The sequence below is a fragment of the Eleginops maclovinus genome, chromosome 3, assembly GCF_036324505.1.
Source record: "Eleginops maclovinus isolate JMC-PN-2008 ecotype Puerto Natales chromosome 3, JC_Emac_rtc_rv5, whole genome shotgun sequence".
Lineage (NCBI taxonomy): Eukaryota > Metazoa > Chordata > Actinopteri > Perciformes > Eleginopidae > Eleginops > Eleginops maclovinus.
In genome coordinates, this window is record NC_086351.1 from 5,392,512 (window position 1) to 5,405,887 (window position 13,376).

The following is a 13,376-nucleotide window of genomic DNA, read 5'->3' on the forward strand; positions in this document are numbered from 1 at the left end:
CAAACATTTCAGTGACAAGGATAAGGTTTTATTAGTATTATATTGCTCTCAGTCCAGAAATGTTTTTGATAATATTACTTTGTACGAAACAAGCATAAGCACACATTTTCACATTATACATTCTCTTTTAAAAAATACAAATCCTTAACAATTCCTCAGTCTTTGGGTGTCGAGACATTTCTTTCGAAAGCGTATAGTGTCCTTCTTTGCCCAATTAGAAAAATGTAAGGAAATCTGGACTCGATTTCCGTAAACACTTTACAAGCTGCTTCCAAACTAATGTCTCCATCAGTGATTTGCTCTCAATACCACTTTAGGTCAACTTAAAATCAAACAAAAACCTGGGCCACATTTAATTTCTCTGCTTCTTGATTAAACAAATATGGGCAGCTGCTGGTTGAACTTTTATTTGTGATTTATGAGGCAACAAATAATTAAGTAAAAAGCTGAGATGATTACAGTGAGCCCAAATAATATGTTTACGCATAAGTGTAAAAAAAAGAGAAGCTGCATACATTTGACCAAAAATAATTCTTAAAACAGAATATTTCAATGACTCATTCAGTAAATACTCCTTCAAACAAGTCCAGTTGGTTTTAAACAGCATGTCAAAGGATCGCTGTATTGCAACATTCATGGGATCAGTACCTTAAACAAAACTCTAAATATGAAATGCAATTTACTGGAGTTCAATAAACATGTCTTACATTGTTCTGCCTATAAGGTTGCGGCAAGATATAATTAAATAGAGGAGGGGGGGGAATAAATATTCTTTATTTGAACTGGATGCCACATGTAAAATTGCATAGTTGTGTTCTTTGACTGTATGCATTTATGATAATATATATGGTATGAACTTGATTCCGGGCAAGTGCTTTAATAGGGAAATGGTGAGCAAACGATTTTGTAATCCAATGGAACCAAGTGCAAACTCCTGATCTCTAATACTGCATACATGGAATGGTTTAGAGAGCACAAAATGAGTGACCGCAGCCTTTCACAACATATCTCACTGCCTTCTTGGCACATTTGTGTCAAAGGAAAGTTTCACTGTTCTAGATTTTGGCAGAAAAACAAAGGAAAAAAAAGGCAGACATAAATGATGTGACATGCATATCAGATTTGATCCTTAAAACCTGGTCACTTCACTCGTTATGCTGCATATCCATTAATTACTTTCCCCACAGACAGCTTTTCTGTCTCGATGCCTCATTGTGATTTGCTGCTGTGTGATTGCCTGAGACTCAATGAAGATGAGTGTGTCGGCGTTTCAATGGCAGGTCTGTCTGAAGCGGAGACTGTGAAGGCAAGGAGGCTCACAGAACAGTTGTGTTGTAAGGCCGAGTAGCTCTACACTCTAGCATACGGGGCATAATGCCTTCGTTCTATCATCATTGCATTGTGTCCCGTGTGAAACAATATCGTTAAATTATACTCTGAGCATGAGGCTATGCGTTTCATATATTTTGTTAATATGGGGACTGTACATAAAGCCCAGCTGCTTGAAGAACAATTCAACTTAACACAGCGAAAGCTCTCCTGCATAAATGAGACTGTGGTTAGAATGCAAGGATAGGATAGAGGGTATACATTAGCTCCAAACTCTGAGAGGAAGTAATTCAAAGGTCTATACAAAAATACAAATTCTAGAATAATCTACAAGTTTCGCAAAGATCTTTACACTAAAATGTACTGTATTTACACTGTCGCCAGGACACCATCTTTTTTTTAAAATGCTACTTTACAGCAGGTGTGTACAAAAAGGTCTGTAGTGGTTCTGCACCTCAGCCAACAAGCTGTCAGATCTCAGTGTGCATTAACAGGGAAGAGTGCAGCAAAACGAAGGGCAGCTGCAAGTGTGGGGCTGAGAGAAACGTTTGAGTAATAAATTAAGGGAACCAGGATCACTAATGACTTGATGCATCCCTGAGAGGGTCACAACCCTATAAAATATGGGATGTTGACAGTAGTTTCTTACTGTTTCATGTGGACAATCTTTGCAAACAAGCAGATCCTCAGAGATAATTTGTTTTACTGTGCAGTCTACTATACTCTTTTCTCAAGCTTGCTTTTAGCAATACCCATTATGTTCACAAAAAGAAAAGAAAAGCAAAAGATCAAATCAGTAACACAAACACAGCTTAAAGTACAACAAGTGATTGGAATAAATTATTAGATTTTGCACTACTATCTTGAAGATAATTGAAAGTAAAATGAAAGAATCAAGTATTTAAATAAATTAACATGTACAATTTTAAATTAGTTAAAAAAAAGTTATAGGCAACTTATGATGTATTAATTTCACTTAAAAAACAGGCAGATGCGATCCCAGGTTCTTTTCTCAATTAGTAAATAACCGTCAAAAGATGTAAAAAAAAAAAGGAAGGGATTAATCACATTTTCTGGACTACACTAGTCTTCGTAGAAAACAAAAACACTGAGGAATTACTTCATTTTGAGTAAGAGGGGCTTTGTGGCCAACCTCGTCAAATTCTTACTGGGAGCAATGCTTATTCAAATCACATTCGTCTAATAAACAGTGCATTCTGGTCTGTTGCATACCAGCTAGAAGCATTTGTTTGGACCGGTAGTACAGTACAAGGATATACAGACTTGCTTTGTTTTCCTGCTCAGGTGTCTGGCCTTTAAGCCAGGAACATGGAAATATTAAGTCATCAGTGCTTGGACAACACTCATTTGTTTCGATCGATTCAGAGTGAATATCGAGGGTTATTATGTACACTTTGATTATGTTCATAACAAGAGGATCTACTGCCTTTTCCCTGCATTCATTATGCATTAACGTTGTTAAATCTCAATAAGCAAACTAATCCTGTTTTCAGCTACTACAAAGAGACTCAACAGAAAATAAATCACTTCTGGTTAGTGTATATGTTGCGCAATGCCACACAGAACTGAACGAACTGCAGGTACAGGAGGCTCGATACACACTCTATATAAGAGAAAGAAGAGGCCTCGCTGTGGAGAAGGACTCGAGAAGTGGGTGGATTTGATGTGTGTGGATGAGTGGGTGCAGCAGGGAACACACGGTGCAGGACGCAGCTCTTCTAAGGGTTGCTGTCAGTGGTCATGCTGAAGTCATGAGCTTGCAGCAGCAGAGCCTCAATGTTGTCCGCCGTCTCCGGACTCTGCAGGGAGAGGAAATCCGAGACGTACATATTGGCTAACCCTTCAGACGAGGGAGAGTTTGTGGCAGTGCTGCTCACTATCGAGGAGAAAGTCTGAGCTTTGGAGGAGGAAGCAGAAGAAGAGGGGGCCTCCGGTAACACCTCACCCACCTTTGAGGAAGACTCGGGGAGGCTGCTTGGAGAAGATGTAGAAGAGGAGGGTGGATGTTGTGGAGGCTCTGGGGGCTGTGAAGGCGGGGGAGGGGGCGGCTCTGGTGGTTGCGGCTGGGCTGGGGCTGAAACAATGGAGGAAGCACTCTTTGAAGTCTTGTCTTTAGCAGCGTCCCTGCAGGCACACTGGCACTGGCAGGACTCCTCCTGTTTGATGATGATGACGGGCAGACTGAGGCCGATCTGTTGGACCGAGTTGCCTGAAAACAGAGACATGAATTCTCTGAAACAAGAAGTACAAAACATATGTGCGTTCCGAAGCTCCTGTAAAAAGGATGAAATGACAGGGGGTAGGGCTACCTCCATATCAGATCAGATCTAGCACTGTGCATTAACAGAGTAACCGCTTCTGGGCGTGTGTGTGTGTTTTAAATCTGCAGTGACAGTATGCAAGTGGAGCTCCCAGGACACCAACCTACCATGTAATGAATCATATTGAAGCTCAACTGCCTTACATGTCCAAACAAATGTGTGATTCAATTACAGCCTTTTGTCCAATGTCCAAAACAGGAATTATGGTTAAGATCAACTTACCGGCATTTCCTCCCACTGGTATGGCCGTTGTGAAGAAAACCTTTTCCACTTTTGGAGCTCCTTGATGTGTCTGCGAACAAATATTAAACCATTGAAGCAGGATTACATATTGTGGGGACACAGTGGAGTAAGATGAGGTCATTTTGCACAATGTTTATAACTACTAAAGGATGTGTGTGTGGTCTATCTGTTTCATTACCATAATTAATATTAATTAAAGTAACACCTGTCCTTTGCTACACTTACTGCAAATACAGATTCATTTTCAACGACAATTGAATTGTTAAACGTATACTCTAATTTAGTTAACTGCATTGTGTGTTGCAAAGTGTAATCCTCTTACAATATCAAGAACAAATGCTAAAGGATATCCACGATTTTATCCGTATAGGAATGTGTTTTTAATCTTAACTCGTACAAATGGAACCCCTCCTCTGTGCTGACACTGTGGGGGAGTTACTCACTGCTTGGTCGGGGTTCTGTTGGCTGTTAGCAGCACTGCTGAGGATCCACTGCAGGTTCTGGTCAGACATGACCAGGCTGGGCTGCAGCAGGTTGGAGGTGGGACCTATGGTGATGGTGGCAGGGGCGGGAGCCAAACCCGTGCCGGGGTTGGGGACGGGGAGGGAGACAGGGTTGTTGGTCAAAGGCAAAGGTTGAGCCGCCGCTTCCACAGCAGCTGTGTCTGTTGGGGGTGCTGCAACCACAGCTGCAGGGCCCGGTGCTGCGGCGGTCAGCGACGGAGCCACAGGAGGGGAGGTGGAGATGGCAGGTGGGATGGGAGCAGTCGTGGGGGCATTATCCGGCTGCAGGAATGTGGGTGGTATTGTCACAAAGTGCTGGGGGGGGCCACTGTTTGGTGCTTGGGCAGGTGCCTTGGCAGGCACATCAGGGATCTGCTGAGGCCTGGTCACTTGCACGAAAGGTGTAGGCTGCGTGGAGCTGACGGTGGCAGTGACAGGGGCGGGGGTGGAGGCCTGCGAAGAGGAACTCTGGATGAGCCGTGAAGGAGCCTCCATGACTGAAGTGGAGTGTGAGCAGGAGGATGAGCAGGTAGGATGGAAAGAGAAAGAGATGAGAGACGAGCCGTCAGTCGCTCCCCGTGGGGTCGACATCTCCAGGCTGAACGATTCAATAAGGCTCTCTGAGGGGGGAGAAAAACACATCAGTGAACAAGAACATTCAAATATACTTAATCTGGCAGGTTCTGAAACGTACTGACCGTTGGGATGGGCTTCATCTTGGCTGACACTATTTTCAGGACTCTGGAACATGAGCTCAAAGATTTTCACAGGAGTCACATTGTTCAGGTCCAATTGAGCCTGTAAGGAAATAAAAAGTAGTCATTGCATAATTCCTAAAACAGTGACAGCTGAACGGGTTGTCTAAATAGATGCCAGATACTTGAATCTATTGACAACTCTTCAGCTGCATCAAAGTCTGTTTGTCAAAGCTGGCTGAAGCAAAGGCCACACTTACATTATGGATGTTCTCCCGGAGATCTGAGTCTGTCGAGATGAGGCTCAGGTCACTGAGGCACAGCGAGTGATTTGCATCCTGTAATTAAAACATGAATTAGACCTGGTTTATCTTGACACTGCTGTTGGATTTAGCTAAATTGTAAAAGAATGCAACACCTACTGAATAATAATGCAATTACCACACAAGGTAAACTTGCAGGTAATGCCAATCAATAACAATTATTAGAAAAAACATGTGCAAGATGTGTTCAGTATCAGTGACCAAAGCCTTTCTTTCATTTACAATTTGTGTCATGGAAAACTCTCAAACTCCTTTTCAGACTATTAAAAATGGCAACACCTTGCAGGGATACAGATTTGTGTACTGTACTGTCTAGAATGCCTCTCATCTAGTAAAACTTGCCACATTATTTGAGTGAGCACAACACAAGTACTGTGTATGTGAAACACGCACATTGTCCCCACATCAAAATAAAGAAGAAACAACATCTGAGTGCGGCGAGTACTTCAAGGACCACAGTGTCACATCGCTCGCATGACTCACTTCAGAGAGCGGATGTGTGAGGGTGACGGTGAATGGCTGTCCTTTGTCGTGGCCCCGGATGTGACTCTTCAGACTGTACTGGCTGCTGAACGTCTTCTCACAGCCGTCACTGGGGCAGTTGAAAGGCTTCTCCCCTACAGAAGAGGAGAGACGGGGGGGGTCTTAAGCTATACGGATTAATGTAACTACAGGAGTAACTTAAGCATGAAAGGTAGATCAGAACAAATGAATGAAATCAAACAAGAAATAAGTTCTAGGGTTATTTATTTTATATTAAACTCTTAGCTATCAACAATTAGGGAGGCTATTTGTTCGATCAATAAGATTACAAGCCTTCTTAACTACATTGCCACACACACATTGGAAAGGTAGACATTAGACAGATATTTGGTCCGGCAATTCAAACCAACTGTGTGTGGGAGGGTTTGGAAACACTGAATGCAAATCAGGCATAGCTGATCGAATTGTCCTTGTTAAAAAAAATGTCAAGGTTACATAAAACAAATTTAGAAATATGTACCTGTGTGTGTCCGTACATGTGTTTTCAGGTGATGACTCGCAGCAAAGGCTTTACCACAGCCGTCGTGGTCACACCTGAGGGGAAAGAAGCAAAACAATGTCAGAACTGCTTCAAGACAAGACGTTATAGACATTGATACATTTTGAGCACCATGTATAACATATTTTTCTAAAGTAAAGGAGCGCACCTGCAAACAATATAATACTATTTCAAGCTTTCCTAACTTAAATAAAGCCCCCAAAAGAACAGAGTGAGAGAAGCCTTTTAATAACAAAAACAAACATTAATTTTTAATAAGTAAGCAAACATTAAAACAGCTGTGAGCGTATATATTGGTGTCACAGCTGGATATCAACTGGTGTGATAATGGAAATGCTCACCGGAACGGTTTCTCCCCAGTGTGTGTGCGAATGTGCTTCCTCAGGTCACTCAGCGTGGTGAAGTACTTGGAGCATCCCTCTGATTCACAGTTGAATGTCTTGCCTGTGTGAAGTCTCTGGTGTGCTTTCAGTCTGCAGAGACAATCAGGTGTTTTTAAACATGCAGAGAGAAACCGACTGAACACAGTGGCAGGAAAGAGGCACGCTTAAAATATGAGTGGCGTTGAAGAAGGGCATGAAGACAGAATCCACCACCCATGTGTGGCGTTGGTCTGCTGCCCTGAGAACCACTATCTGATAGCAGGAGCATTCAAACAGTTAAAATGCTACAAACACAGGCTTGGCGCTAATCAAATATAGATTGAAACCGTAATGAAGCCTGGCGTTGCATCATCATCTGCAGTTTCAAATTCAGAAAACAGATGTTTCTCGTTTATAAAATGACACACAGAATCTTCCACAAGGATGTCCCCCATTACAGGTTGGTTGCATGCCTCTGCCAACCAGTACATTTTCACAATTGGCTTTAAATATGGCTAAAATGTGTTTTGTAAGGTCAAGTATATGTCTGTATGGCAACACATTTCACTTATATTTAATATTTTATTGTGTCAATATCATATTGCAAAGTTAGACATGTCAGTACAGCGGCAACATCAACTGTTCTGTAAGCCGTGTCTACAGTTTTTAAACACTGCTTGCATAACCTATACTGTCTGTGTAAAGGCCTACCTGTATAACGTGTTGAAGGCCTTCTCACAGCCCTGCACATCACACTCAAACGGCTTCTCCTTGGTGTGAACGCGGACGTGGATCTTGAGGCTGTAGGAGGTGAGGAAGGCCTTTCCACAGCCCTGTTGATTACACACAAATGTGTACTCGCCCCGATGCGTCTTCTGGTGTGTTCGCAGGTTTCCCGCCGTGCTGTACGTCCTGGTGCAGCCTTCGAACATGCACTGGTAGCGCTTCACCTGAAAGAGGAAGAAGACGGAGGGGGATATCAGTGCCTGAACATGGTCGAACTCAACTCTACTGTACGCAATCATCCTGAAACGAGGGAGAACCATCGCATTTGCTCTTGTAAGAATGAATCAAATAGTATTAAGCGTGAATTTAAAAGCCATGCAAGTAAGAGTGAGTGAAATATTAAGCAACCTAAGTATACATAGCCATAAAAGTTAGAGTGACCTTTCAGACGGGACTTGAACTCAATGAGTCAGCTGCCCGTCAGCACACAGCGGGTGAACACAAAGGACAGCCATGATGACTAACCCCCACTGCAATACATGCTATTCTGATCCACAGCAGCAATCTCCACTGCAGTGTCTCCTGCTCTCTCCTCACACAAAAGACCCGGGGCCATGGGAATAAAGGCAGTTCATTCTCTCCCTGAAAAAAAATGCTGTCCTGTGTTGAACACAAAGTCAGGAGGAGGAAGCTTGTGGCGGGCCACCTCAACAAAAGGGTCCTCTTTATCAGCTGACATCTTTCTTGTAACCAACTGTCCCACTCTTGTAAAGACAACGAATAAATCCACCATTGAATGACCCATTAAGATAACCCTTTTTTACCCCTGGCCATGTTAGAACAGGCTGTTGAGTGTCCAGAGGAGTGGGGGAAATAAAAGAAAATGTTGTAGTGTAATGTCATGTTTACAGAATGTAATGCAAATCGGATTTTGTTTAGCAGAACAATTTCAAAGATAGCATTTTAATACACACAGCAGTTAAATGCTAGTGCATGACGATAATTATTTTCTTACGCAAAAACGTAACGTTCTTTATGATGTTTTACATTTCTCATTATTCAAGATTCAACATGAATATACAGCCGCGGAAAAAAATTAAGAGACCACTTCAGCATTATCAGCTCCTCTTGTGTTATTATTTATATGTCTTTGAGTTAAATTATTCTTATTTTTTAAAATTGTATTCTACAAACCACTAATTTTTCTCTGTGTTGGAATTCAACAAACACTGGAATGGCTGCCATACATGTAGAGAGAAACATTTAAGAAAGATGTTGGAAGATTGAAAGAAATAACAGATTAGAAAACATTTCTTAAACATTTCTGTGTGGCACAAACTGAACTCAATGCACACGTTGCACCACATTGCAGTGTGTCTATATTCATATCAGCCTGTGACTGCAACACTTTAATACACACACTGGGATTTCATGTAAAAGAAAATGCAGTTTTTTGTGTTAAACTGAAAATAATATTTGACAAAGAAGCAAGATGGAGCTTTGTTTAGTTCTTCCCATCTCTGGCATGTGCAGTTCAGTTTATAGAGAGGGAAGTTTGGGGAACAGCTTAGATCACTGTCTTCTTGGAAATTGAATCAGTGCTGAGCAAATCAAGCCATAATGTCATAACAATGACACTGGTAACCACAACAAGACAGACACAAAACAACAACAATGTGATATTACGATCAGATTAAACAAACACTGCGCTACAACAGTGAGATCAGTAAGACCGACAAATACTGGCCACACTTCACTGAAGGGGGGGGGGGATTTGCATCTTTGATTGTATAGTGGTATTATTCTGGGTGGTTAAAAAGCCTTAAAAGGCACATTGCTTCAGATAGACGGCACTGTGTACCATCAACCTAATTTTCACTGAAAAGAGGTTGTGATAAACCACCAAACTAACCTCATTGTCTTGTGACTCAGAACAATCAGAACAGTGTTGCAACCTTTTTGTAGGAAATATAAATTGTGCAGTTTCTTCTTTTCTCAGACACAAAAGAGAGTAGCACAAATTCATAAAAACACTGTCCTTGGCCGTCTAATAATCATTCACAATGTCAATATGCATTCTCCTTGTGAAGGCAGCGACGACAGGTCTAAAATAATATTAACAAGACTTTGCTTTGTGTTAAAACTGGACTGACACCAACTAAAAACCCCTAGGTCCCATGCACAATTCATTATCTCATCCTCATTGATCAAACAACGTTGGCTAGGTCATCAGATTTCTTTTTTTCATTCAGCACCGAATGGAAAGTGATGCTTTGTAGGGGCTCTGTATTAATAACATTAGAGAAAACACAATACTGTTTCCAGCACTCCATCATTATGAAAGTTCTACTATTCACATCCAGCTGTAGAAGTCTCTCCATTTAATTAAAGTCTTTGAATATTAACACACTTTGAAAAGAAAGTATGAAAAAATAACATAAAACAACATGAGCATTTTTGGGGGTAAATAAAGAGGACATTTCCTGCAGTATATGTTAGCATCCTCCTGTTGTCACTTCTGTACAAACTGTGATGCTTTTACAATATTTCAGCACTATTACTCAAAATGGGCCAGCAGCTTAACCAGTGCACACCCCCTGTCAGATGGTTTAATAGTACACTTGCAATAATAAGACTGGGATAGCTGTCAAAATATGGCAAATCACCACAAGAACACTGAGAAGATGCAGTGTGTGGTGAGTGGGCTTAGCTCAAGGCTAGCACTGGGGAAGCAGCAGGACAGCATTAGCAGACACGAGCTGGAATCTGTCGCATTCTAATATTGTTTAGCCCTATTTGCAATTGAACTGTGCATTCCACCAGGGAAATGCATGGAAATTATAACACTTGCTATATTGTTACATTATGCATCTCAAAATGTATAAGGCCACGTTAAATCTTTAAAGTTTAAAGCATCAGCTGTTCTGTTGAGCAGCTAGCTAAAATGACAAGAAGAGACCTCCACAAACCAAACAATAGCTTCAGCACTTACCAAAATAATCTAGCACGTACCCAGCTGCCCACATTCTACCCTCATCTGTGTTGTGACAGGTGGGAAAATGAATGTACACAATATATGTGACTGAATTGCAGCACAAAAGCTTGGTACAAAATGAACTGCTTTTTTAAATCATTGTGCAGCTGTGTTCAGACTAAACATTCAAAAGGAAAGGCTTCACGTCTGAGAACTCAACAAAAGTGATACCCTTGTTGACCCAACAAGCAGCACATTTGTATGAAACTAGCCTTTTATTCTTAGGAGGAGATGCACTTTTTAAGCTTACCTCTCTCAGCTTGGTCTCGGGGCACTCGGAGTGCAGGGTGAGGGTGGCCCCCTCTATGTTGCGTGGCATACGGGTGGAGCCTGGATTAATTGTGAACTGGATCTGGTCTGGAGAAATAGTGTGGTGCACATATCCCTGTGACATGCCATCAGGGTCAGACATAAAAGCCAGAGAGCCATCCTCCTCATCTCCATCACCTTCCCCTTCAGTGAGGAAGGTGACCCCGTCCTCGTCCCCTCCACAGTGACCCTCCTCTTCGCCCTCCTCATCTAGCCGGATAGGGTCCCGCTCAATGAGTACTGTTGTGCGGTCGTACACCCGACCAGATGACGATGAAGGCTCGGCGATCAGGTCATCATCTTTGTCAAAGTGGATCTTGTCTTCTTCTTCGTCGTCATCATCCCGCCCCAGGTGATCCACCTCTACCTCGAAGTACATCGTCGCCTCAGTATGAGGGCCATTTCACTCATGGTCCCTGGTGCCTCTCCTTCCCTGGCAAGGAGGACTGCACACTCACACTGTAGACGTTACAGCCTGAAACATACATTTGTAAAAAGTATTATTATAGATAAATGATGTAAAGCCATTTGAATTTCCTAAGACATACAACATAATATGTAACGGTACTGAATAGACCAAATGTAGGAGGCTCATTGTAGGATTTCTAAATAGTCTAATTCGAGTGATGATTATGTCTTATATAATGAATCCATATTTGTAAAGTAACTTTAAACATTACATAAATGTAGCAGAGTAAAAGCACAATATTTACCTCTGAAATGACTTGGATGTACTAAGTAGCAGAACATGGAGATACTCAAGTACCTAAAGAATTGTACAGTACTTGAGTAAATGTACTTGGTTACTCTACACCACTGCTGGCTATGCACATCCTCAAATATGTGTGCTATGTCTAGTGCAGGGCTTTGATAATACACTCAACACATGTAAACACGTCAATGTTTCAATCCAAAGAAGGTCAATTACTTTCATTAGTGGAAACCACATTATAACGGAAACAAACCTTACCGACACCAAACCGAGATCTAGAACTTTCTGATTTCAATGACAGAAGTCACGAGACTACAGCAGCGGCTAAATCCAGCTAATAAACATGATCATTTTGATCAATTAAAACTCCTCAGGATACCTTTTTATAAAACGTTATGAGTCTGAAACATGTCACATTCACACAACAATTCCAGTTTACATTTCAGTACTGGGCATGGCTAGCTAACGTTTACAAACACAACAGTAGCCTGATAAACACGCAGTGATTGTCATAGTTGTTATAGGCTGAAAATACAGTAATGTTAACTTAATGTCTCGGTAATTATGTTAAAAGCGTTGCAATGTTAACATGCTGTGTACAAATCTGCTGTTTGATACTGACCTGACGTTGTCTCACACAGTACATCTTGGTTACTAGCCTCAGAGATATGTCGCTAGCTTCCTGTTGCGAATAACAAACCGTAGGTCGCGTAGATTAAATAATATTATTATAAGCACTTCTTAACGTTTTGCGACTTCTTTGCACAGTCCACATAACAGTTGTGTATTTTGCTTGCGAGCTCCAGAAAGCTAAATATACGTACTAGCTTTAACGTTAGTCAAGTTATCATGTATTCTGTGCACATGCATAGCTTTGCTAGCTAGCAACAGTTTTGACACAGCTAAGCTAGGGAGCTACATCAAGCACCCAGGAAGTGCGCCGGACGTTGAAGCAAATGTCCGTAGTGGCCAGACGGTGGTACTACAACTCATTGGGCCTAACAATACTTTTCCCCCATTGATTTACATTGAGAAAGAGACGTCTGTAAATCAGCGGATATTTTTTTTTGTTCAACCAAATCAGCAGCACACCACGAACTATGTATTGACCCTTATCAAATCATTAGATCTTTAAGTTTTAAAAGGGGCATAAAGCCTGAATCCAGAGTAATTTTACCTCACCATTCATCTGTCTGAGCCGAGAGCTGGAGATCGGAGGCGGGGCTTAAGAGAAAATGAAGTGCGCACGCTCTATGGGCCCACATACGGGTCCTTTTTGGCTTCATGCGTCACTGAGCAACTTTCATAGGAATGAACGGGGTCCCGCCTCCAACACTGTATCCAGTTATCTTTATACAGAGCTACGTTCTGCTTCACAGCTAAGCTAGACAGTTAGCCAGTAACGTTAGCCAGTTCACTGCCGACACAGTTGACATAACCTATCTTCCCTGCAAAAATAACAAGTATCATGTTACTAAGTGCTAAACGGACTAACACAAAGTAGTGCGCTAATGCTTCAGTTTAGCAGTATCAAAAACGAAATTACAATAAAATATATTTACCTGTTCAAATTTAAGCCTTCCCCTATGCTTTGGATGTTAAGCACTTTCTTCATATCCCCTCCCTAGGATACCAAACGTCACAGATTCTGTCATTCCTGATGAATTATGGGAAATTAAGTAGCATTACTGATGTTTAATTAATAACCAATAGTATTTTTTTTGTAAATATGTGACTTTCCACTTTTTATTTGCAA

General features: G+C 41.6%; 1 protein-coding gene across 3 annotated transcripts; it reads right to left on the bottom strand.

Moving 5' to 3' along the window:
• Window positions 1–6: 6 nt before the first annotated feature.
• On the bottom strand, window positions 7–13,358 carry mtf1 (metal-regulatory transcription factor 1). Of its 3 annotated transcripts, none has more exons than XM_063879933.1 (11): window positions 13,183–13,358; window positions 10,850–11,383; window positions 7,551–7,789; window positions 6,819–6,950; window positions 6,439–6,512; window positions 5,919–6,052; window positions 5,373–5,450; window positions 5,116–5,215; window positions 4,358–5,037; window positions 3,894–3,963; window positions 7–3,559 (listed from the first exon to the last, which is right to left on the bottom strand). In XM_063879933.1, exons 2-11 carry the CDS (start codon window positions 11,285–11,287, stop codon window positions 3,069–3,071), a joined length of 2,436 nt encoding a protein of 811 aa, XP_063736003.1. In that variant the 5' UTR covers window positions 11,288–11,383; window positions 13,183–13,358; the 3' UTR covers window positions 7–3,068. The 3 variants fall into 3 exon arrangements, with proteins under 3 accessions (XP_063736003.1, XP_063736001.1, XP_063736004.1); XM_063879931.1 differs by lacking the exon at window positions 13,183–13,358 and adding an exon at window positions 12,243–12,498; XM_063879934.1 differs by lacking the exon at window positions 13,183–13,358 and adding an exon at window positions 11,622–12,169.
• Window positions 13,359–13,376: the final 18 nt, after the last annotated feature.

Bases quoted from the DNA above. Each gene is read 5' to 3' on its own strand.
- mtf1 (XM_063879933.1), bottom strand. From the start codon at position 11,287: ATGTACTTCGAGGTAGAGGTGGATCACCTGGGGCGGGATGATGACGAC. The intron at 5,216-5,372 runs GTAAGTGTGGCC...ATTTCCTTACAG, and splicing joins TCCGGGAGAACATCCATAAT to GCTCAATTGGACCTGAACAA. The intron at 3,964-4,357 runs GTGAGTAACTCC...ATTTGTTCGCAG, and splicing joins AACAGAACCCCGACCAAGCA to ACACATCAAGGAGCTCCAAA.